This window comes from Onychostruthus taczanowskii, unplaced genomic scaffold, assembly GCF_017590055.1.
Source record: "Onychostruthus taczanowskii isolate IOZ18803 unplaced genomic scaffold, ASM1759005v1 scaffold5, whole genome shotgun sequence".
Taxonomy (NCBI): Eukaryota; Metazoa; Chordata; class Aves; order Passeriformes; family Passeridae; genus Onychostruthus; species Onychostruthus taczanowskii.
Window position 1 is genome coordinate 3359856 of NW_024502568.1, and position 23943 is coordinate 3383798.

The window sequence follows — 23943 nt, forward strand, 5'->3', positions numbered from 1 at the left end:
TGTATATGAACAGCAAGAAGCTAAACTGAACTGTGTGACACATAGACTTTACATGATGTTGTATGCAGTAAAAAGTAAAATTAAAGCAAAATGTTAATTCATGTCACAATGTTTAGTTCAAACTTGCACAAAAAGAAAATGTGGAAAGGAGAGACCCTATAGTGCTTGAACCCTCCAAGACTGACAGTTGAATCTCTCTCATAGAAATTTGATTGTAGCCTAACTGCTATGAAGTTTGAAAAACCAGAGGAAGAGTAGGGAATGAAAGTAAGGTTTGGGTGCAAAGTTTTAAATTGTTGAATATACTTTGGCTGAGCCAACAGATAGGAAGTCCTCAGTCTAAGAAAGCACAATAAGCTAATGCAAGGTAGAAGCTGTTCTACATGTTAGCACTGAACATCTGTACTGTGAGGAGCAAAATAGTGAATTACTCCTGTTTGTGGTAAAAATGCACTGGATTATTCTGATGCCTCTAGAAGGGGTCTACTTTATGAGCTGTTTTTGTTTGAAATGTCATCACCTTTGGAAATATATTTAATATGTTCTTTTTATTAGAGTAAGGATACTACTTGTGAAATGTTCCCAGTCAGCAATGAAAACATCTTAATACTAACTTGATGGTGGTATTTCTTGTCTATGTTATTTTTAGGTTAATGCATTAGATAATCTTGGCCAGACCTCTCTTCATAGAGCAGCACATTGTGGTCATCTTCAGACATGCAGGTTGCTGCTGAGTTCTGGATGTGATCCTTCCATCGTGTCTCTGCAGGGCTTTACAGCCTTACAGATGGGGACTGAAAGTGTGCAACAGCTTCTACAAGGTATGCTGAGTTATTCAACATGCACTGTGTTGCTTCTTTTTACTTGCTGTTCCAAGTGCTGCCAAATAACAGTGGAGACTAGTCAACAAAAAAAAAAAAATGTGTGAAAGAAAGTACTAGATGATGTTTTACTCTATACTTAACAATATCATTTACTGTCTGGATAATCAGATATGAAGATTTTGGAGTATAGTCACCTGGAAGAATTTTATGAAAATCCTGACAGTAGGATGGGGGGAATCTTGAAAGTAGAAAATGAGTTTCTAAAACAAAAAATGCTTGATTTGCATTTGTGAGTGGAGGCAACAGTGTAGGTGGATTTTTCAAGAGTAAGGTTTGGGCATTATAATACATACATAAACTTGATCTGGTCTAATTCTGAAACTGAAATAAGAATGCTGTGTTGGTTCCACAATATTCCAAAACATACAGGAAGCACGTTGCTGAAGTCAACTTCCCAAATACCATTAGCTCTAGCAGCTATAGTTGTAGATAGTAAACAGAGACAAAACTTGTTGGTAATTGGTTAACTTTTTCAATTATTTCGCTTTAAAAAAACTCTAGTTATTTCCTGTTTTAACAAATTTCTTCCACTGCCTACACTTACCTTGTCATGCAATTTCAATTATTTTGCAGAAGGTATCCCATTAGGTAATTCTGATGCAGATCGACAGTTACTGGAGGCTGCCAAGGCTGGAGATGTGGATACTGTAAAAGTAAGCTTAAACCTCTACTTAAAAATAAGAGGGAATTTGTCATGGTTTATCCTGAGCCAGCAACCAAGCCCCACACAGATGCTTGCTCAATTTCCTCCCAGCAGGATCAGGAGAGAATCATAAGGGTAAAAGCTGGAAAACTCATGGGCTGAGATTAAGGCAGTTTAATAGAGAAAGCAAAAGCCACACACACAAGCAAAGTAGAACAAGGAGTTATTTCACTACTTCCATGGGCAGGCAGGTGTCCAGCCACCCCCAGGAGAGCAGGGCCCCATCTTGGATAACAGTGACTTGGGAAGACAAACTCCATCACTACAAGTGTTCCCCCCTTCCTCCTTGTTCCCCCACTTTATGTACTGAGCACGATGCCATCTGGTCTGGAACAGCCCTTTGGTCAGTTGGGGTCACCTGTCCTGGCTGTGTCTCCCCCCAGCCTCCTCGCCAGCGTGGCAGCACAAAAAGGCCTTGGCTGTGTGAGCCCTGCTCAGCAGTGACAGCAACATGTCTGTATTATCAGCCCTGTGTGCAGCACAAATCCAAAACACAGCCCCATACCAGCCACTGTGAAGAAAAGTAACTCCACGCCAGCCAAAGTAGCACAGAATTATATGTCAGTGTATAATTTCTCAAAGCAAACAATCAAACAATTCTTCACTGCCTGCTTTAGAATTATGATTGGTCCTAAAACCTTTGTATTGCACAATTATTACAGATTGCAGAGTACAGTTTTCCAAACCAAACCTCCAGATTGTTTGCCTTATGTAAAAAGCATTAACTAAAGTCAGAGGTGTGGATTTGGGAGCAGGTGGATTTTTTCTTCAGGACAAAATCCGTAAAAAGTAAAGACTGTAAAAATAATGGCTTTTTATTGAAAACAGTTATGCAAAATTAGATGTGTATAACACTATTCTATGACTGAATTAGAGGTGTCAGCACTATATTTAGTGATGTGTTTTGTTTGGGGAAATTCACAGAAGCTGTGTACAGTCCAGAGTGTGAACTGCAGAGATATTGAAGGACGTCAGTCTACACCACTTCATTTTGCAGCTGGATACAACAGAGTATCTGTTGTGGAGTATCTTCTTCAGCATGGAGCTGATGTACATGCAAAAGATAAGGGGTAAATGCTTGAATATATATTTTCTTGGCAATTGAAATTGATCATATCTATCAGTTTTTGAATATTGCCAGCTGATAAGCATCCTATTTTTCTTAAGACATTTTTTTATTTTCATGGAAGCTTCTGTTAGAATGAAGATGCTAAGAATATTCAAAAGCATTTTGCAGTACTTAAGATTAGAGCCTCAAGAGTTTCTCTGGCCCTGTGCTTTTACTTCTCTTTAGTGCCCCGCTGGTTAAGTTTTTACTGCAATAGGTACTTTCATATGAAAGTCTCCTTCTCCTGCAAACCAGCCTTCGAGTGATTTTGTGTCATTTCTGGCTCAATGGTGACACTCCTGCTATATTAGACTGTTGGGGGAGTAGAGAAATATTTTGTCATGGTTTGATATGGTCAAAGATGCATTGTGTTTTAGGCTTATATTGTTGTTGAAAAAATACCCTGTTTTTAAAGAGAGTTTTTGTCTTCTTTTAATTGTTTCCAGAGGACTTGTCCCTTTGCATAACGCCTGCTCATACGGTCACTATGAAGTTGCAGAGCTGTTGGTTAAACATGGTGCCGTTGTCAACGTGGCTGACTTGTGGAAATTCACTCCCTTGCATGAAGCTGCAGCAAAAGGAAAATACGAGATTTGCAAACTCCTGTTACAGGTATTGCATATGCTGGAGGGATGTAAATTTCTTTTCTTTCTTAATAACTTACAAAGTCCGTTTATGTTTTAAACATTGATTTGTGGTTTCTAAATTATTGTAGTTAAATGTTTGCAGTAAAAGGGATACAGTTAGTACCTGTGTTGTCCTTTTTCACACAGTAAATGGAAGGCTCTCTGCAGGATTCCAATATGTGTCAGAATATTTGCTCCCTAAGGCATTCGATGCCTAAGATGCAGCATGTTTATTCTGCTGACATACTTACCACCTGTTTTTGATGTGCACAGCATGGAGCTGACCCTACAAAGAAAAACAGGGATGGAAATACTCCTCTAGACCTTGTTAAAGATGGTGATACTGATATTCAAGACCTGCTTAGAGGAGATGCAGCTCTCCTAGATGCTGCAAAGAAAGGTTGTTTGGCCCGAGTGAAAAAGCTCTGTTCACCTGACAATGTCAACTGTCGGGACACGCAAGGACGGCATTCAACACCACTACATTTAGCAGGTCAGTGTTCTAATTAACTAGTTTGATCAGTTACTAATTACTGTGCTGAACTTTCTATTTCTACACAAGTTTATAGTGTAGCCTCAAGCTGGAGGATTCAGTACCTTTTCTTTAAAAAAAATTAGGTTCTTACGCATACTAATTTTAGATTGATTTTCAAACTGTTTAATTATTTTCCTCTTCTGTCTAGCCAGAGAGGATCTTGTGTTGTTTATTGACACATTTTAAAACTAAATACTCTTAAGGTAATCATGTCTTTCGTAATAGGTATTGCACTGTCATCAGTGGGACTGACAATTTTCTTTTCTTTCAAGTAATTTAAGTTAATAATTAATTTCTCCACAGCCTGTAGGGGGTGGTGTTTTAATTCTGTTCATTCTGCAATTCCAGCTGGTTACAATAATTTAGAGGTTGCAGAATACCTTTTGCAGCATGGAGCAGATGTGAATGCACAGGATAAAGGAGGCTTGATTCCTCTGCATAATGCAGCATCTTATGGGGTAAATAGCTCACACGTTCTTAGACTTTATTTTTTTTTTCTTTAATTGTACATTTCATTGACAGCATTTTGAGCCTCTGTGGAATGCTTTTGCTATTGAGTTATAGTGTAATCTTATTTGTAAGATACAGAATGAATAATTAGATCACAGGTTATGTTGTAGGTAAAGACTCTTACGAATTTGTAAAGTCACGAATGGAGTTTTCTGGCCATGAATGCCTAAAAAGCCAGCAGGCTGAAAGGTGTTATATAAAATGCCTTTCCTTACCTGTGCCAGTCAGATTGTATCAGGAAGATCTCATGTATATGAATGCTGTTGAGACAGCAATTGTTTTTGTGAACTTCCTGAATCTTTGTCCTTGAATCAAGTCTTTAACCAAAACAGTTGGAGAACTTTCCAAACTGGAAGTTCAGAATCAGGCTTTCTTCCTTCAGATTCCTCTGGATTTGGAATTTTGTTTTACTCTATCCTTCTTTCACAAGAGAAGAAATCTTACTTAACTTTTTGCTGATATGTCACAGGTGAGGAAGAAAACACCTTGCTTTAATACTTTCTAAAATCGTAATTAAATGCATTCCAAGAAAAGTCAGAATTAATCTGATTACAGAGAAATAGCAGTAATAGTTCTGAAATATTTTAGTACACTGTGGTACCTTGGAATTTAACAGGTGTTTTTTACTTTTCCAGCATGTTGATGTAGCAGCTTTACTTATAAAATATAATGCATGTGTGAATGCTACAGACAAATGGGCTTTCACACCACTTCATGAAGCAGCCCAGAAAGGAAGGACTCAGCTTTGTGCCTTGTTACTGGCACATGGGGCTGATCCTACTCTGAAAAACCAAGAAGGACAAACACCATTGGACCTGGTCACTGTAAGTGATGAGGCTCGTCTTAGGAAATCTGTACTTATCTGCATGTGACACCTCATTTAAAACTATTGTTCACAAAACAGTAATACAACCACTTCTGCAAAATTAAAAATGCTGTGGTGTCTGTGGGGTTTGTATGTGCCTGGCAAGGGAAGTCAGTAGAGCTTTATAAACTGTCTTTAAATAATTTCTTGCTTTAGGCAATCTTATTTCAGTAGGGACAGTGGGTGAAAAAACCTCAAAATGCTAACAAAATGAATTAATAGTTGCAATTTGTTGCTTTTAATTCAGGGCTTATAGTTTGACTAATACAAAAATTGTGACAATAAAATATAAGCAAACCTTTGGCAGCATAAATGTAAGAAACCATCTGGCTGTTAAATTCTTAGGGGTGTTCTTTCTAAGTATTATAATGTAATCCAAAACAACTCTCAAAGTAACTGTTTTGTTTCATAAATTCTGGTTGCCAGTAGAAGCTTCTGTTCATTTTTTATAGCAAATTAATTAACTGCCCTTACATTTTTTTAGAAATACTGAAGTCTTTGCTTTTTACGTTTTTACCGCTTTTATGTACAGACATTTTACAGTTTCATGTATGCTCTTGGCAAAAAAGGCCATTTGTAAGCTGCACTGTGTAAAATGCATGTTTTTCCTATATTTTTTTGCAGTGTACTTAAGAAATCTGATAGAATGACAGTGCATTCTAGGAAAAAACATTGTGCAGAAGTGTTCCTCTGTTCTAATGAGTTGTTTTCTGCTCTTCAGGCAGACGATGTCAGTGCGTTACTGACTGCAGCAATGCCTCCATCTGCCTTACCGACTTGCTACAAACCTCAGGTTATAAGTGTGTCTCAGACTACAGGTTCTGCAGCTGATTCCCTCTCTTCTGTTCCATCCAGTCCGTCCAGTCTGTCTGCTGCAAGTAGTCTTGACAACTTGTCTGGTAGTTTTTCTGAACTTCCCTCTGTTGTTGGTACAAACTGTGCAGAGGGAGCTACTGTTCTGGAGAAAAAAGAAGGTGAGGCTTTCTCGGGAGTGAATGACATCTCTTAACAAATGGTGAAAAGAGCACAAAGGTGTGAAGTTTCCCATACATTCATAGAGGTATTATAGCATATGCAGTATTTAGATTGCTTATGATGTTATTAATGAGGAACAGAAGTCTGAAAGTCTTGCATTATAAGATTTTACTGTTTTACCATTTACAGAGCCTTTAAAATTTTTGGTTTTGCTGGACAGAACCAATATGGTGAATTATGTTTTAAGGGACAAGTCAAGTGACATTTAGCTGCATACCAAGCAGTATTTTACTACAAACTTTATCTAGTTTTTAAGAGGCTGTTCTTAGATCAGGTATCTTAAAAAGTTTATTTCTATGACATTTTACTTGTAAATATATTTTCTCTAGTAACTTGCATTTCTGGTAGCTGGTTGCCTTGTTTTCTGGCAAAGACTGTTCTTAAGGAAGTAGAATAGCAGATTAGTTGCTACTGGTTAGTGATATTTAATCTACATCTGCAAAAGACCAGGAATTTCTGCCTCTCTCATTGTTGCCACAGACAGATGTGTATGCCTTATTTTAAAGTACAGGTATGAGTGTACATTGTGTTTTTCTTCTTACCCAGTTTCAGGTGTAGATTTTAGCATTAATCAGTTTGTGCGGAACCTTGGCCTTGAACATCTAATTGACATATTTGAGAGAGAACAGGTAAGTGGTTATATTTATTTCCAGATAGTCTGGGCTAGAAAGCAATGGAATAAATAGTGACTGGTTAGTATAATGTAATAAGACAGATTTTCAATGAGTGACAGTCAAAATGAGTTGGATGAAGGAAAGTACTGTAACTGGATTTTTAATTTATATATTACAAAATATATCTTAAAATATATGCATATATATTAACGTATACATAATGATACACATGCAAGTTACATACATAATGCATACACAATGCAAGTTACAATTTGTAGTTTGTAGCATGTTTACTGAACACAAAAAGTTAGAAGAAAGCAGTTGAGTAAAATATGAAAATAATACACTGAAGCCTCTAATGTTCCTGTTCTTTTCACACTTGTTTTTTCTCACAGCTGTTGTGAGGTGTGTTTCCACTGTCATTGGCATTTGTTCTAGTACAAAAAACATGCTCTTGCTTTCATTGTAGATAACATTGGACGTATTGGTTGAAATGGGACACAAAGAATTGAAGGAAATTGGCATTAATGCTTATGGCCATAGGCATAAAATCATCAAAGGAGTTGAAAGACTTATTTCTGGACAACAAGGTATATGCTTATTTTAAATTATCACATAATACTGCCTTTACATAATCAATTTTTATGAATTACTTATGTTATTCCAAATTATATCTCATTAAAAAGAATTGGTAATAAATGGTAAGAATGTCTTCTGACGTGAAACTTGGGTACTTTTATTTATGCTGTGAATTACTGTGAATCTTGCCTTTCAGTTCTCTGATTTATATTTTTTCTCTGTGCTCACTCTTTTTTGTTTACTTAGGTAAAGTGTTGATTTAATGCAAAATGCTCATACGCTCCTTGAGATAGGGAGCATTTTATCTTCATCAGGGCACTCTGAAGAGCAGAGCACATTCTGTTGACGAGTTCAGGCCTGTTATGTCCTGTTTGTTGGGTCCTGCCACAGAATGCTGTCTGCTCACTCAGAAAGCCAGCTGAAATTCTTACACTTCTCTTTAAAAGTAGAGTTGATGTGCTTTCAGTGAACTAAAGTTAACCTAATTGCTTTGTTCAACAGCTTTAGCTTACACTGAAATTACTGCTGAAGCCTCTTTAGCTGTGCAGGACTGTTGATACCAGCACAGTCCTAGCAGTTGTGAATTCGTCATCATTCAGTGTGCTTCATTTACCTATGGCTGCAGAGAAGGCAAATAAAACCCTCCAAATCTTTTCTTTTTCTTCTTTGACTAATTGAAATACCACTTACTGCTGTTTTGCTGTGTTTCATAGAAATGAAATAAATTAGAATTGGTAGGATTTTCTCCCTTCCTGATTCACCATTTGTGAAATCTCACTCTAAAATGTTCACTCCATAGTAATGAGTCACTATTCCAAGGTCTAAATTACTTTTTGCTCCTTAAAACAGTAAGAACCAACCTGAAGATAATTCTTTTCCTGATAATGAAGTATTTAAGTGAATCTGCGTAATTTTCTCATTATTGTCAGGTCTTTCTGGACAGACTTATTGAGTAATTTGGATGAAAGTTAGTTTTAAGGTGTGATCTCGGCCTTGTGTCTTGTTTGAGTTTGAAATTTACATAGCCACTAACTGTATACTTTGCCTTTTAAGTAGGTCTGATGTATTTTTGAATATATGTGTATTTGTACATATGGCATCTCTTCCTGAAGTATAATCATTGTTTTGAGGTTAGTAGTGGATGAGCTTTATTTTGGTTCTTGCCACTTTGTTTCTCCTGAGCACTGTTCCAGTTGCACACTGCTAACATGAGGCTCCAGACTGTGCATGAATCTGTAATTTCCACTTTCCCCAAGTTATTCCTTTGAAAGAGCTCATGGCAGACCCAGTGTCTAATTCTGGTCACCCCTTAGTTTTCTGGAAAGGCCATGGCCAGAAAAGACACTTGATACAAACTGTCTTCATATTCTTATATCCAGTAATTATACTCCCATTACTTGCCATTTGTGATTGCAGTCTGTCCAATGCAAACTGACACTGGATTCTGTGTAAAATTCCTTTTTTTTTTTTTTCATATTTGGAAAGATAGAGAAGTTTCCTTTAAACATTCAATATATTTTAAGCTTTCCAATACCAGGCTCAAGCATTTTGGATTGACAGACTTAGTTCTTTGTCAGTTCTTTCTGCATGACCATGGGAAAAATACTCGTAATAATTAGTGCTTCAAGTTGCTCTTCCCATTCATGATGCCTTTGCCACCAGTAGTTGTAGACTCTGTACAGGGACTGGTTGCTCGCTGTGTCACAGCCTAGAGTTGAAATGAACTCTGAAGTAAGCAAAGCGTTTGCAAGTATTTCCTGTGTTGTGTGTGCTAGTATAGTGAGCTAAGCATGAATAAATGGGTTAGTGTGTCTGAAATGATGATTCTTGCTGAGAAGGATCAATCAGTGTCCACAGATCAGAGAAAGCAATTGTGGTTTCTGAGACTGTTTTATTACATTCACATACATTTTGCTGTGTTTTATTGCATTCACAGGACTTAACCCATACCTGACTCTGAATACTTCTGCTAGCGGAACTATTCTCATAGACCTTTCCACCGAAGACAAGGAATTTCAGTCTGTAGAAGAAGAGGTAAATACCATTCTTTGTAGTCTCTCAGTATTTTTGCTATTGCTGCTAAAGAACCAGATAAGGAAGTATTGCTAGACAGTTTAACAGTGCAGTAAACATCACTAAGTTTAAGTAAAACTTGCATAAGGATACTTCAGACTACCAGCTTTGACTGCACCACTTACAATCTGTGGTCATGATGTCTGTAACTTTCTTCTTTCTTACATTATTATTGCTTGTATTTTTAAAACCTCTGCTATATATGAAATCTCTTCAATATAACATAAATTCTATGCTGCCAATTGATTGCTTGCTTGTCATAGACAGTTTTACATCACTTCCTTTCAAAGTGCTGTAATCACACAGGGCAAAATTCTGAACAAAGACAATTTTAAAGAGATTAGTGGCAATCTTCTCCAGTTTGAAAACTAGACCATGGAGTCAAAATACATTGGTTTTTTTTTAAATCATTAAACCTATTCCTGTGCATTCACAAAATCTGACATTACTTAATAACCAGTCACCTAAACATTTGTCTTTTGATTTTTAATTATGTTAATACGTAATGAATTCTTTCTGTTATTTGACTTGTGTAAAGGAAACATGTGTTGAGTATCTTCTGAAAGAATGTCATCCTCTTTAAATTCTCTATTTTCAGATGCAGAGTACTGTCCGAGAGCACAGAGATGGAGGACATGCTGGTGGAGTCTTCAATAGATACAACATCTTAAAGGTGCCTGGTTTTTTTTTATGGCCAGTGGTTTTCCACGTTTGGAGTTTTGTCTAAAAGTAATATATCTGTAAAATGTTCTACACTTGTTGAGAGTTCCATAAGGTGACAAGATGTGCCATTCTGAGACATGCACAGAATAAAGATCACTTTCCAGGGAAATTCAAAGACTTGATTTATACTGAAAAGCTATTTATGGGTTAATAATCAGGAAGAAATTGACATAGCAGGATGTCACTGAAAACTGGAGAATATTTGAAGAAAATGGCAGGAGGTTTTATATGAAGCAGAAGAGGGTGTCTTTTGAGGGAGAATGGCAGAAAAGAAACAGAAGAAGGAAAATCAAAACTTTTGAACTCTTTTATTTTGGCTTGATTTCACATCAAACAAGTGTAAAGAAACAGGCAGTAGATGAGTTTAAATAATCTAATGGAAATTTGGTTTGTATTTATGTGGTTTTCCCTCTAAAGTAATGGTAATTTTCATTAATATCATAAATATTTTGATTTACAAGTAAATACTACTAAATTCTATTCTGAACTGAAGTTACAGTGGAATTGCTATTGTATATCTACATGCACAAGACTTTGCAATGCCCAGCATACCTCTGCAGGGAGTATGTAATTTACTTTCTTTTAGAAGTGCTTCACAAATCTTCATGGAAGGCATTTCTTAATTTATTGATTGATCTTTTTACTAGTGATTTGGCGTCAAGAAAAATTGTGACTGAGCCTGCTAAATTTAAATTAGAGCATATTTAATTTAAGGATTATTAACAAGGAGCTCTGTAAAATTAATTTATTCATAAGTATATACTTATGACTTACTTGTCATAGAACAACAATCAGGGTAAGTCAATTTGTGTTTCATTGAGTCCCAAGGAAAGTGTTATCATCCCAGTGGCAGTGGAACTGAACTGTAGTACAGTGGCTATGGGTTATACATCTGTCCAGTAAAGCGAACTGAGTTTTTTGGTAATTTTGACTGTTTCAGATTCAGAAAGTGTGCAACAAAAAACTATGGGAAAGATACACGCACAGAAGGAAAGAGGTCTCTGAAGAGAATCATAACCATGCCAATGAAAGGATGCTGTTTCATGGTGAGAATTCGAAATGCACTTTATGATCTTATCAGCAGCACTCTTTATTGGAGGGTTTCTGCTTACTCAAAGTAAATTTCCTCAGTGGAAGTAGGTTTCAGGTTTTACATGAGATTTTTATGAGCTAGTGTTTGTATATTTCACAAGGGATGATACAATGTACTGTATTATTCTTCAGAAATTTGCATCTGCTTGTCTCTCCCCGAAGGAGACGCCAAAGATGTAAGTGAAAACATTTCAAGCAGTTATGAATGAAGATTAAGTAGTGTGCCTCCTCGAGTCTGTTTTATCAGCTATATGACCAAAATGATTAAAGGTCAAACTTTATTCTGTTAAGGATTGTTTTGGGGTGGGATTTTTTTTTTGTTTGTTTTCTTGGTTTTATAAGTTGATAAGTTAGTTTTATTAAGCATTCCAGGAAAGATAGCTTATCATTAGCAAGGTAAAGCCAGTTGAAATCTTTCCTGTACACAAATACAGTTTGTCCTGGTGAGCAGAGTTCACAGTGCATGTTCCTAAGGAAGGCTTATATAGTTCCCAGCACAATGGGAACGAGTGATTGAATTGTGACGCATACAAAAATCTGGGTACTGTATTTTCAATATTTTACTTCCTTTCTCTTAGGCTCCCCATTTGTGAATGCAATCATTCACAAAGGCTTTGATGAGAGGCATGCCTATATAGGTGGCATGTTTGGAGCTGGGATTTATTTTGCTGAAAATTCTTCCAAAAGCAATCAGTATGTGTATGGAATTGGAGGTGGCACTGGATGTCCAATTCACAAAGATAGATCTTGCTATGTTTGCCACAGGTAAGTCCCTTGAAAGAATCTGATTTGCTTTTGTATATTGTGTCCTAGACTGTCAATGCAGCAGTCTCTCTTTGAAGAAAGATTTGCTTGCCAACCAGACCTTCTCAGTACTCTCTGTGTGCTGGGCCTAATAAAAACTTTCAGAAGACTTTGACATTTCAAAGTCCTAAAGAACCTTCAGCCATCTTAAGTGCATTTAAACCACATCTTTGCCCTTAACTTAGTATAAAAATCAGACTTAGGAAACCAGAGAATGAAGAGGATCTGCTAGATGCTTATGTGGAAGATGCAATATGAGAGTTTAGTTCATTGTCTGTTACAGGGAAAGAAGAAATGCAGAGATATTCAGATGCAGTATTTCTTTGAGGAGGATGTACTTTGCAACAGTCAGCCCTCACATCGCTGCTTTTTCACACACTGAAATAGAGATGTGGGTTTGTGGATTCTGCCACTAACTCAGTTCTTGAATCCACTTTTGAACAGGAACACCTGTTACCAGCACCATCAGTTCAGAATAAACTCTTAGGTCATGGAGTCAGCTTTGGTGGTGACAGTCATTTGAACCAGAGGAATATTTAGTGTTTGTGCATCCTGTTGTACATTGTACAAGGATAAAGTCATCCTTCCAGAATCCTTATTTGAGTCTCTCCCCCTTTTCATATTGCTTACTCTTTTCTGGGACTCTCAAATAATGAGGGTCATCTTCCAGAGTAGCAGAGGATGTCACAGTTTCTTCATGTATTTTAAAGTTTTGAATAAGAAGGGGTTTTTAGTTTGTCTTCTGCAAAGAATGAGAAAAGCAAAAGTTTTGGCAAAGTGAGGTGATACATAACCTTGGTCTACAAAAATGCCAGGATTCCATTGTCATTGCAGTAGGTACATGTATGCAGAAATAAGAGCCCTTGATGAGTCTTATAATAGTGAGAACAGCATAACAAACTGACAAATGCTAGTCTGAGGTATTTTGCATTGACCTAGAGTTTGCCTTGGCCTTGATGTTGGGATACAAATCTAGCATTAGAACACTTGTGAATTACCTTGTCAAGATGAGTAATGGGGGGAGGGGATAAAAAACTTTTTCCTAAAAAGCTCAAAAAAATGAAAATAAATAAGTAACAGACAAAGAAAAGGTGGTAGCAGTCTCTGAGTACATTGTTAAGTATGCTGTTTCCAGTAACTAAGATAAACATTTTTCCATATTACTACCAACCCTTTCCTTGGGCTAGAGCTTTCCAAAGTGAGTGCAACTTTTGTTCAGCAAAACAGAACCTGAGAAGTTTATGAACTATGAAAGCTGACTGAAGTGACTTCAAGGTTCAAAGTCATAAGCATTGTGTATTCATGGTCCTTTTTCCCTTTCAACACAGGCAGTTGCTCTTCTGCCGTGTAACATTGGGCAAGTCCTTCCTGCAGTTCAGTGCCATGAAAATGGCTCATTCTCCCCCAGGACATCACTCAGTGACTGGGCGACCCAGTGTAAATGGATTGGCATTGGCAGAATATGTCATTTACAGAGGAGAGCAGGTAAAGAGCTTTTGGGCTGGTTTTACAGACTCTCTTTTGTCTTTGTCAAAGGCATGTCATGCATTGGGGGTTTTTTCCCTCAGTTTGTGGTGCTAGGGTTTGCTTTTGTCTTAGAACAAATTCCAGCTGCAGTTGCAGGTGAAAGGATGTATGTTTCCTGAATGATCCAGGGATTTTTACCTTTGACGTTTTGCCTTTTTTTCCTTTATTAATTAATTTTAAAATAATTTAAATTATTGCATTAATTTTTTCTCCTTCTTAACGAACATTATGAATTCATCCAGAGAATCAAATAATAAACAATGTGTTTGTCACTCTTCCAGGCTTATCCAGAATACTTGATTACTTACCAGATTATGAAACCTGAAGCCACCACTGAAGCTTAAGACAAGTTACTTGTGGGAAACCATCAGACTTTGGATGCGAAGATATCAATGGCTGCCATCCCAATAATAACAAGTTTTTGTTGAAAAACTTCCCATTCCCAGGTGGTGTGGTAGCAAATGTGAACAAAATATACCAGTTTTGACTTGATAAAGCTTTAATAATGTACAGTATGTTTTTCTAAAATTTCAGAAATGTCCTCTTTTTCAGCACTTTAACAGATACCATTCCAGGCATAAACTGGGGTTTGGCTGTACTAAATTATAAACAAAAATTAACTTGAAACAATGGTTTTATACATTACTGCATTCAAACCTAGCAGAAATTGTAATGGTCTATACAGGAACTCATTTTACTAATATTGTGTTCTTTAAAACACTGCATTTACACTGAAAACGTTTTCATTTGTAAAACTGTAAATAAGAGCTTTTATACTAGCCTGGTATTTATTTACATTGCTTTGTAATATAAGTGTTTTAGAACTGCAATCTTGTACAAAATGTTTTTTCCAGATGTTGGTTTGTTCATCTGTGTTTTCTCATGCGAGATAGATTTGAAAAGTCAAATTTTTTCAGGTTTTATCACTTAATTGTGAGGGAGAAAGCAAATTTTATCTGAAGAGGTTTAGAAATATCCAACTTTAGATTGAATACGCAAATTTTTGTTCTGTACTTTTATTTATGAATATACATTCCTGAGAATGGTGGGCTATGAAAATAGAATGTTCCAGACAAATACTAAAGTGGTTTTCCACCTACTTCTTAGAGTTGCATATTTTATTTCTGTAAAATGCCTTTTGAAGTTTTTTATTTAACTATAGGTGTAGTTAATCTGTATCCTCACTTCAAGGCTAGTAGACCTTGCAAGTTACAGTTTTAGTAAATTATTTTCTTTGAATGTAGATGGAAAATTAACCTCAAGAAGTTCTTTCTTGAGTTTCTCTTGCTTACATTTAAGCCAGGAAGGTAAATAGTTTATTCCTAATATGAGGGCAAAACAACTTGGCCTTTTCTGTATGCTTTTTTTGGTAGATTAATCTACCTGTTGGTGCCCTCAGAACATGAGCATTGCAAGGTGGAAATGTTAAAAGCCATCCTCTCTCATCTCCTGTGTCTCGTCCATGTTAACACTCAAGCTGTGGTTGAAGCAGGTGTAGGAGTGTGTTTGCTTTCAGCTGAGCGGAACTGCTGGGGCTGCCCCTCCTGCTCCCAGCTCAGCCCGCTGGGAGGGGAGGAGCAGCTCTGCCGCAGCAGCTGCTGCCTTTGGTGGCCCCGGTGAGGCCCTCGGGCAGAGGAGGAGTGCAGAAGGTGCAGCCCCTGCCCAGGTCATTCGGGCTCCTGGCTGCACCCACCCGCTCCCTCAGCGCTGCCACAGCTCTCCTGTGTGTTCTGCTTTTCTGCCATCTGCAGTTTTTACCTACGTATTTCAAAGATATGTAAATACAAATTATAAGTTACTTGGGGTTAAAGTGGGTAGGAGTCTATTTTAGTTGTTTAATATTTCTACATACAGAACACTGTCCCAGAAGACAATTTGTTTGCAGGGCATGTTATCTTACCATGGTTTTAAATGTAGTAACTGATCAGGATAATTAAATCCTCTTGCTGATGTGGTGGTTATGTGATTATGCTCTATGTAAAAATGTATTGAACCTTACCCAGTTATGTGAGGAAACTGAATAAGATTGCAGAATTCTTGCAGAAAGTAATATTGGCTATGAATAAAAAAGGCTTTGATTTTTAGGTACTTTCTCCCAGCATGTTGCCTGTTCCTTAGGTATAGTAATGCTGGAATTTGTGTTCATGCAAATCTGTTAATTATGTTTAAAACTTTTTTGTTATTGCTAAAATGCTTCATTCTATATGAATGATCACCTAATGTCTTGTAAAATATTGTGGTATGATAGCATTTTAAGTGGTACCACAATGTTGGTTTTGTCTGTTTGGGGATTTTTTGAGCTGTTTTTTTGCATGACATACCTTGCACTCTGAAGATGGAAGCTGTAATGATTTGATAATACTGACTGTTGAGGTGAACCTTTAATCCCTTGTGCAATTAGTTCTGCTTTACTCATCTTGAAGTGTCTTTACATGTACTGTATGACATTCCATATCCATTTAACACTAAATAAATTTAATTCACTGTTTTTCTGGTATCTTGGGAGTAATTACAGATGTAGTATGTTAACCCATTGTTTTAAATGTAAGCGTGCACAATGATGTAACAAACTGCATCACTGGAGGCAAATTAATTGCATTAAGTAGAAGAGCTTTTAATGTGGATGAAAACCTGTAAATACTGTGAAAACTTGTAGTTTGATATATGGCAAACTGACAGCTTTAGCTAGCAGTGAAAATGTTTTAGTAATAAACCCAGAAGTCAGCTACAATTTATGCACTTAAAACTCCATAATATGGTGCAGAACTGAGAAAGAAAACTTGCTTATATTGGTTTGGCAAAAGGAAAAGTGACCTGAAGAGTCTTACCTTTCAGATAACTGCATGGGTGTGATACATACCTGAGCAACAACAGAAGGAACTGTTTAGATCACTGGTAATATTGCAATAAGCAAGTAATTTTATTTCAGTAGGACCATTTATATGGTGGTAGGTTTCCAAAACCAGGTTTGTATAGAAGACTTAAATAGACATGAGCACTAGAGGGCAGGAAAGCAAATGTTTTCTAAGATCAGTGGTAATGAAAATTTTTAAAAGGTCTTGGGAACACAACTTCTGATAAAATTGCTCCTAAGAATTCCACCTATCTAGGTTGTAAAAAATTAACTTCCCATTCTTCATTCGATTTGGTTTTGTTTAATTAAATAATTACTATAAAAAGAAGTGATACAGCTAAGCAAATTGAAAATATTAGGATCTTTTCTTAAAAGATTTACTCATAAGTTAAACTTTAGTTCTTAGAACTAAAAAAAACCAACTCAGCCACACTCTTCTATCTTACATAAATTAAAAAGTTGATTATCCATACAGTGCATGTTACAGAGGTATGTTTGCACTCATTTTGAATGCAAATGACTGTATAAAGGAATTGCCACTGTCCTTTCTACCCTGAACTTGCTCATTAGCCGTGTGTGTGTATCTGTGAGTACACATCTCCTGAATGCAATATCATAAAATGGTCTTTCACTGGAAACAGCCCCATGGGTGGCTTTCCTTCTGCCTTCCATTTTAAAACAATAGAGACTTGATTGGTATTGAGCTGAAGGCTGCTTTCTTGCTCCAGTGACCTGGCAGTGAGACTGACTGAGGGCTGCCCCTCTCTGCTTCCTGGAGCTGTGCTTAAGTTGCTGTAGGAGGTGGAGGTGGTGCCAGCGAGGAGGACATAAGGGGAGGTGTGTCCCTCCTCTTGTCCCTGTGCAGCAAGCATAAGCAGTGGTGCTTCTGAGAGTATCGAGGCGTTTCTTCCCTCTCCCTGTGGCTCACTAGATCAGAGAAAGGTACAGGCAGCCAGAGCAGAACACAGAAGAAAAATCGTGTATGTGACCGGTTTGAAGATAACAAGTTCTGCCCTAAAAAGGGCAAGGTTGGCAACTGAGAGAAGACAGACAGGAGGGAGAGAATAGAAGAAATTATAACCTGCAAAAAAAGAAAGGCAAATTCTATACACTGAAAAGGCATGCTAGGAATAGCAAATATAATTGTTAGGAATGGCCAAAGTAATCATGGTACATCAGCTTCTCAATTTACTTTTGACATTAAAAAGCAAACAAACACTGGTGTGTGGACATTACTTCTCTCTTTTTGAGAAGAACACACGTGTTTTAGAAGGGGAAAGTTGCAGCCAACTCAAAACATTGATATTAGACCTGGGCAAAAGCATGTGCAAGAAAATAAATAGGGTTTAAATACCAAAGGCAAATGCCCTGCACAATAGATCTTCAAAACTTTGGGTTTGGAGCATTGATTATCAGAAATAAGCTGAAAACCCCCCTGTAGACAGCATAAGAGCAAAGTGTGTCACATCAAATTATCCACCTGGATTCTGTGTAGTGGTAGGATGTGTATGGGAAAGTGGGGATTTTAATTCAGCCAGGAAATTCAAAGGAAGTGAAGGAGAGCTCCATCTCTCCATCTGCAATCTTGATAAAGCTGGTTCGTTGATAAGTGACTCAGCTGGAGTCTTCCTGGGTGGCACCAAAGGTGATTGGGATGGCTCCTGACACGTGCAGTGACACAGCCAGGGTAACACTTCCTTGGCAGAGTTTTTAAGCTAGGACCATTCACAGTTTTCAAAAGACCACGGCAGAAGTATTTGTGCACCTTAACATGTAAAACAAATGTGAATTGTTTAAGGAGCAAAAGAAGATGCACCAGTGCCTAAGAATGTGTGATTGAGGCCTTTTATAGTTGGAAAAGCAGCTTCATGTCACCTGCTAATGCTGTGTACAGATCTGGAATGGTACATGTGGGGAAGGATTAATACTGAATAGTGTAGCTGATGGAAGTAGCCTGTGAAATGGACTGGGAACTTGATTTTTTCAGGGCCAGAGGTGTCTGGCTTTGTGTTGTCCAGCTGCTTTTCAAAAAGGTAACCTTTGCCAGCATTTGGAAGCTTTTCTCACAATAAATTTATTTATTCACTCTTACTTATTTCACAAGAAATCTATTCAATTTTGTGGGGCTGTGGACATCATAGATCAATAGATGTGTACAGAAATAGAATTTCTTACTAGCCTGATAAAGAAGCTGGTAAGTAAATTAAGCAGCTATTGTTTTAATTAATGACAGAGTAAGCTACTAAGCAGTCCAGAAGTGTCATCTTTAAATAAATAAACCTGTATATGATGACCAATGTCTGATCATGGTTCCCTATTTGAAAGTATTTCACTGAAGCATTGCAAACATGAAATTAACTAATCAGATTTGAAATTAAGGAGGTTTACTTTGAATAATAGGTATTCATTAGAGCACTTGTTTTCATCAAAGTCTTAATTAGTATTTAGGGAAAAAACCTACTTAGCAGCTGGGTACTAAAACTTCAAGATTTATAAATAATCAAAAAATACATAAACAAGTGCAATTTGTACAGACAGCAGCATAGTTCCAGGAAAAACATGAGGCCCCTGAAGCACATTGTGTCAAAGATGTTATTTAATGCAAAGATTCTAAACCAAGTAATCAGACAGTGAAATAAATCTGACTTCAAACAAAATGGGCTAATGTTAAAGCATATTTCAAAATATTAGGAATGTGAAAATACACTAGAAACTGCAAAGTGATAGGTTTTAAGAAAACATTCTCCTATTGGGAGTAAATCTCTGAATGGAGAAGCATTTAGCACATTACTAGAGAGATGGATTTCTGAAGGTGCAGAACAGACCTTGAGAAAAACATGAGGTTTAAAAAAAAGGAAGGGAGCAGGGGTGTGGGTGTAATTGACTGAGCATCTCAGAGTGGTGGCAACTACATTAACAGAGAAAATCAGGTCAGTGGTACACCACAAGGTCAAGGAAATAGTCCACACTAAATTAGAGTGAAAGGCACCAAGTGTCTTGATAAGGAGGAAAAATTAGAGAAACATGCTGCTCTTTTTTGTCAGTGTGTCAGATTGCTGCATTTCTGAAATAAAAAATTTACAGTGAACCTTCTGTCCAACATCCTACATATATATGCCATGTAAGCATTTTGGGCAGCTTTAAAAGCCTCTTGGCATTTGTATAATCAGACTCAAAATGAGGTGGAGAGGCAGAATGATGAGCTAGCTCATTTCAAGCAATTCTCAATAGTAGCACAGAGCAGATAAGTCCCGGGGGGAATTCTAATGGGAATAACCCATTATGGATAGGACTGGAGAAATATGGAAACCTACTTTTTTATGTAATTGTATATTAAACCATATTCCAAAGCACTTCTGAAATACCACCTGCTATAAAAGTGTTCTTAGTCAATTATAAATTTGTAAACACTGATAAAAATAAGAGATATTTATAAAATGCAGAAAGAAATAATAGTAATTTCAGACCTGAAGCAGTTAAGTGGAATATTTCAGTTAAAAGGAAAATTTCACGCGTGGTGTAAATAGATTTATTCAGGGACGTGCTTTAAAGTTTTGAGTAGTTTTATTCCTGTGAGTACCATGTGTCAGTTGTGGGGACATGGTGCAGCAGAAATACTGAAATCATGACAATACTTCGCAAGAGATACGAGAATCTTGTGGCAAATTTTAAAAGCCAAGGACTCATATAAAATAGTCCATAAACTCTTGAGTTTAGATATGCCTCCGCTATGTCTTCTGAGACTTCTCTCCCCTTTCTCAAAAATACCAGCTGTTCAGTAAAGCAGTTGAACAAAATGTATGAGTTAAATATTTCATATATCAAGTTTCAGCTGGATTTAGTTTTTTGTAAAGAAGAAAGAATAACAGTGTGACTTTGTACAATTAATAGCTTAAATATTATTGTGTGATAGGGTGCATTGTTATGTATTACAGATGTTTCACTGCAATATCAATAAATAACATGTTTTCCTTTAAAAAAAGAAACAAACAAACTACAAAATAGTGTTTAATATGTCTCCTCCACTGGATGGAATTTACAGTACTTATTTTGTGGAGTGGGTGGTTCAGCATCTTTAACCTACTTAAAACAGTGGGTTTGGACTCACTGACCTACTAGTTTTAGCATAATGAATTTTCTCGTATCTGTAAACACACATTTGCCTCTTAATTCTGTTAGTCTCCAGAAAATTAATCAGAACTATATTTATACCATAATTTGGCAATGGTGATTTAAGGTTATTGAGTTGGAGTAGTTAGCATCTCATCATCAGACGCAGTGCGTTCTCCCCCATCGTGTCTAATTCTAATGGTAAAATGCAACCAGGATTTCCCAAGCAAATTCATTATGTCCTTAAGTTTTAAAACTGACTTCATTTGGGTTTCTTCTTTGCAGCATTCTGTCTCTTTAGACCCATCTGAATTATTTAACTGTGGCTACCTTTTGCACCTTCTCCCTTGTTGCAGAGAACAGGGATTTGCCAGCATCAAGCAGCTCAGCTTCTCGGTTCAGAGCCTGCCCCTCTCTAGACCCTCTGAACAAGCGTGAGAAATCTGTTCTGTGGGGCTGCAGCTTCATGATCTAAAATGAAGTGATGTGGGTGGTTTGTGACAGGAATGCACACATCCTAAATGAACAGCAGTTTCCATGGGGATGTCTGTACCTGTAATAGCAGACAGTCACGTGTCATTTTTATTGCTGGAAATTCCTGCTTCTCTACAGCATTCTTTATAATTTTGTCTTGTTTCTTTTTACAGCCCACTGCTGTAATAAAGTGATTTGACATGGAGTTCTGTGATAGTCACAATATCCACTGAGAAGCTGAAAGACATTTCAGTTCCTAAAAGTGAGGTTCATCCACCTTGCTCCCAGGTAACTTCACACAAAAAGATCTGCTGTGGTGCTTTCAATATACACCTTTCAAAAGCAAATTATTATAGAATCCTGGAATGGCTTGGGTGGGAGGGAACCCTTAAAGCTCATCTAGTCAAAACCCCTGCAATGAGCAGGGACATCTTCAACTACATCATCAGGTTGCTCAGAGCCCTGTCCAACTTGAATATTTCCAGGGATGGGTGATCTACCACCCCTCTGAGCAACCTGTGCCACCATCTTACCATCCTCATTGTAAAAATTAGATTAATTCTGGCTGATATTAAAGAAACTATATTGCAACTGGTCATTTTAAAGCTTGTATTTGAGAAGAATAAAATGGGTATATCATTCTAGAGGTATTTTATTTACAGACCTTTGCTTGCTTTGAAATAGAATATTTCTATTGTAGATGTTAAATCTTAGGAGAAAGATCACATCATAATAAAGCTGTTTGCTCTTTTAAGTAGTTTGAAGTAAATAAGGCGTATCTGTTTGAGAGAAAAGGAACAATGTCCAGCTTGTATTTATAGTTTAGGATTCAAATACTTAGGTTGGGGAACACACCACTAACTGTTGAGAACAAGGTAAACTAATCTGCTTGCTGCTGATGAAAAATGCATGTGAAATCTCCAGCTCCGTATGTGGAAAGCAGGACAACCAAGACCACCAGTTCTGCCAATCAGTCATTCACATTTCCCACTGTTTTCCTCTATTGTAGCAAAATGTGAGAAGCTGCCCTCAGGCCACACAAACAATGCTCTTTATTGGTCTTTACTGAGGCATGATGGGCATCTATGCGGAGACTGCCAGCCTCAAAGTAGTGCTAGTGGATGACATCTGCCAGCCTGGCTTTGCTACAGATAGATTTATGAGCTGTGAAAGATGGTCAAATTAACATCTTCTGCATTCTTGATAGGATTAGGGTTTCTGGGACATGCAGCCATTTGCATATTGCCCTGACTTACCGCATCAGTATTGTGTTTGTGGCTCATTTTAATAGACTGGGAGGCAGTGGGGGCTTTCTCCCTTTACATCCCATTGCTCTGCCAGCCAGTCTTGGCAGTGGCATAGCTGTGTTGGTTTAACAGACCTAACAGAAATCATACTTCTTTTTCTGACTTCTTCCAGCTAGAACCTTAGTGCAACTCAAGAGCAGCAGCAGCTGTAAAAGCCATTTTGCTCAGAGAAGGATGCTCTTCACTGTGGTGAGCTCATGCAGACACACACTTGAAGCTTAATGATTATGCATTTCTATGAGAGTCTGCAAAAGTTGTCCGTAGGAGTTAAAGAGAGAAGATCTGACAGAAGCTACCTTCTATGGCCTCAAGCAATTATTGAAGGTCTTGGAAAGGTTAATTTACCAATAGAAACGTAGCTGAAAACTTTCTTAGCCTTAAATCTCTGTCCCTTCACCCCTCCCCACACAAGACTTAGACCACATATTTTTATTTTTTCATATGTATTTTTATTTTATTTTCTATATATTCATGAATGGTGATCATCCAGTGTTGGTAAAATGCAGTTTGTGCTTGTCTAGACTAGAGATGGCTTCAGTTTGCTCTGTGTGTTGAGTGACAATGGCCACACACCTCTCACAATATTCCCCAGCCTTGGGGGGCCCGTGTGGGATAACTGGGTTGACAGCAGAAGCCTGTGCTGAACAGGATCCCTAACATGCCTAGAAAAGAGGGTATCCAACAAACCACTGTTTTAAATTTCAAAGAATATTAACGTGTACTTACTCCTTACCTAGACTGTAATAATAAAAAAAATGAGCTATTATTTTTTTTAGAAATTATGACTTTTCCAGCCTTATCTTCTGAGTTACCTATGCCAATTTTTTACTCTCACTTTCACTGATTTAAAATTAGCTGGTACTTCCTCTCAAGTGTGAATGACTTCTACTGCTTCTACTTCTACTGTGTGATGGAAATATTTTCATTAACCTCATTCAGGAGTTAGCTCCAAATTTCCCACAAGAAGTCTACTCCACACTGGCACCTTAGTTTGAATAATTTGAAAGGAAGTAGCACTGTTGAGAGTCCCACCACTCCATCGGGTTGTGGGCAGAGGAATTACAGAGGTGGAAGCATACCTGACCACCAGAGTCTGATCTCCTGAGGCAGCAAAGAGCGTGAAGAAGGCAATGAAACATCTGCACAACCATTGCAGGTGAGGAGGACCTATGTAAAAGACAGACCAGGCTGTGGCTGATTATACTGGGGTATCATTAGGCACATACATGTCATTTTGTGATGTTATTTCATTACTAAGCCACGTTTACCACATGGGCACATTAAAAGGAAGAAAGCAACCAATGCCAGGTGATTTGGGCCCTTCCCACCAGCCTGGTCCTGGCAGAAAGGGCCAGCTGGCTCCTCTTGGTGTCCCAGTCCTCTGTTTTCCCCATAGGTGCCCGCTGCACATGGCTGGCCCCCACCCCAGGGCAACCTCATCTCCCAGAAATGAAAACAGAAGCTTTATCTTCCTTGGGTCCACAATAACTTATTTCTTAAACCAAACTTTTTTGTTTTCT

The 23943-nt window shown here is 37.5% G+C and overlaps 1 protein-coding gene across 1 annotated transcript in view; it reads left to right on the plus strand.

Annotated features, from left to right (window-relative positions):
- The window catches only part of TNKS2 (tankyrase 2), a 54794-nt gene extending 34272 nt beyond the window's left edge, over positions 1–20522 (plus strand). The window contains exons 14-29 of the mRNA XM_041415496.1: positions 650–821; positions 1458–1537; positions 2512–2657; positions 3142–3307; positions 3595–3814; positions 4205–4314; positions 5002–5190; positions 5953–6205; positions 6813–6895; positions 7350–7470; positions 9396–9493; positions 10131–10205; positions 11196–11301; positions 11926–12112; positions 13480–13636; positions 13960–20522. Of these exons, the coding sequence (XP_041271430.1) occupies positions 650–821; positions 1458–1537; positions 2512–2657; positions 3142–3307; positions 3595–3814; positions 4205–4314; positions 5002–5190; positions 5953–6205; positions 6813–6895; positions 7350–7470; positions 9396–9493; positions 10131–10205; positions 11196–11301; positions 11926–12112; positions 13480–13636; positions 13960–14022 (2226 nt within the window). The 3' untranslated portion in view covers positions 14023–20522. The remainder of the gene's footprint in view (positions 1–649; positions 822–1457; positions 1538–2511; positions 2658–3141; positions 3308–3594; positions 3815–4204; positions 4315–5001; positions 5191–5952; positions 6206–6812; positions 6896–7349; positions 7471–9395; positions 9494–10130; positions 10206–11195; positions 11302–11925; positions 12113–13479; positions 13637–13959) is intronic.
- Positions 20523–23943: the final 3421 nt, after the last annotated feature.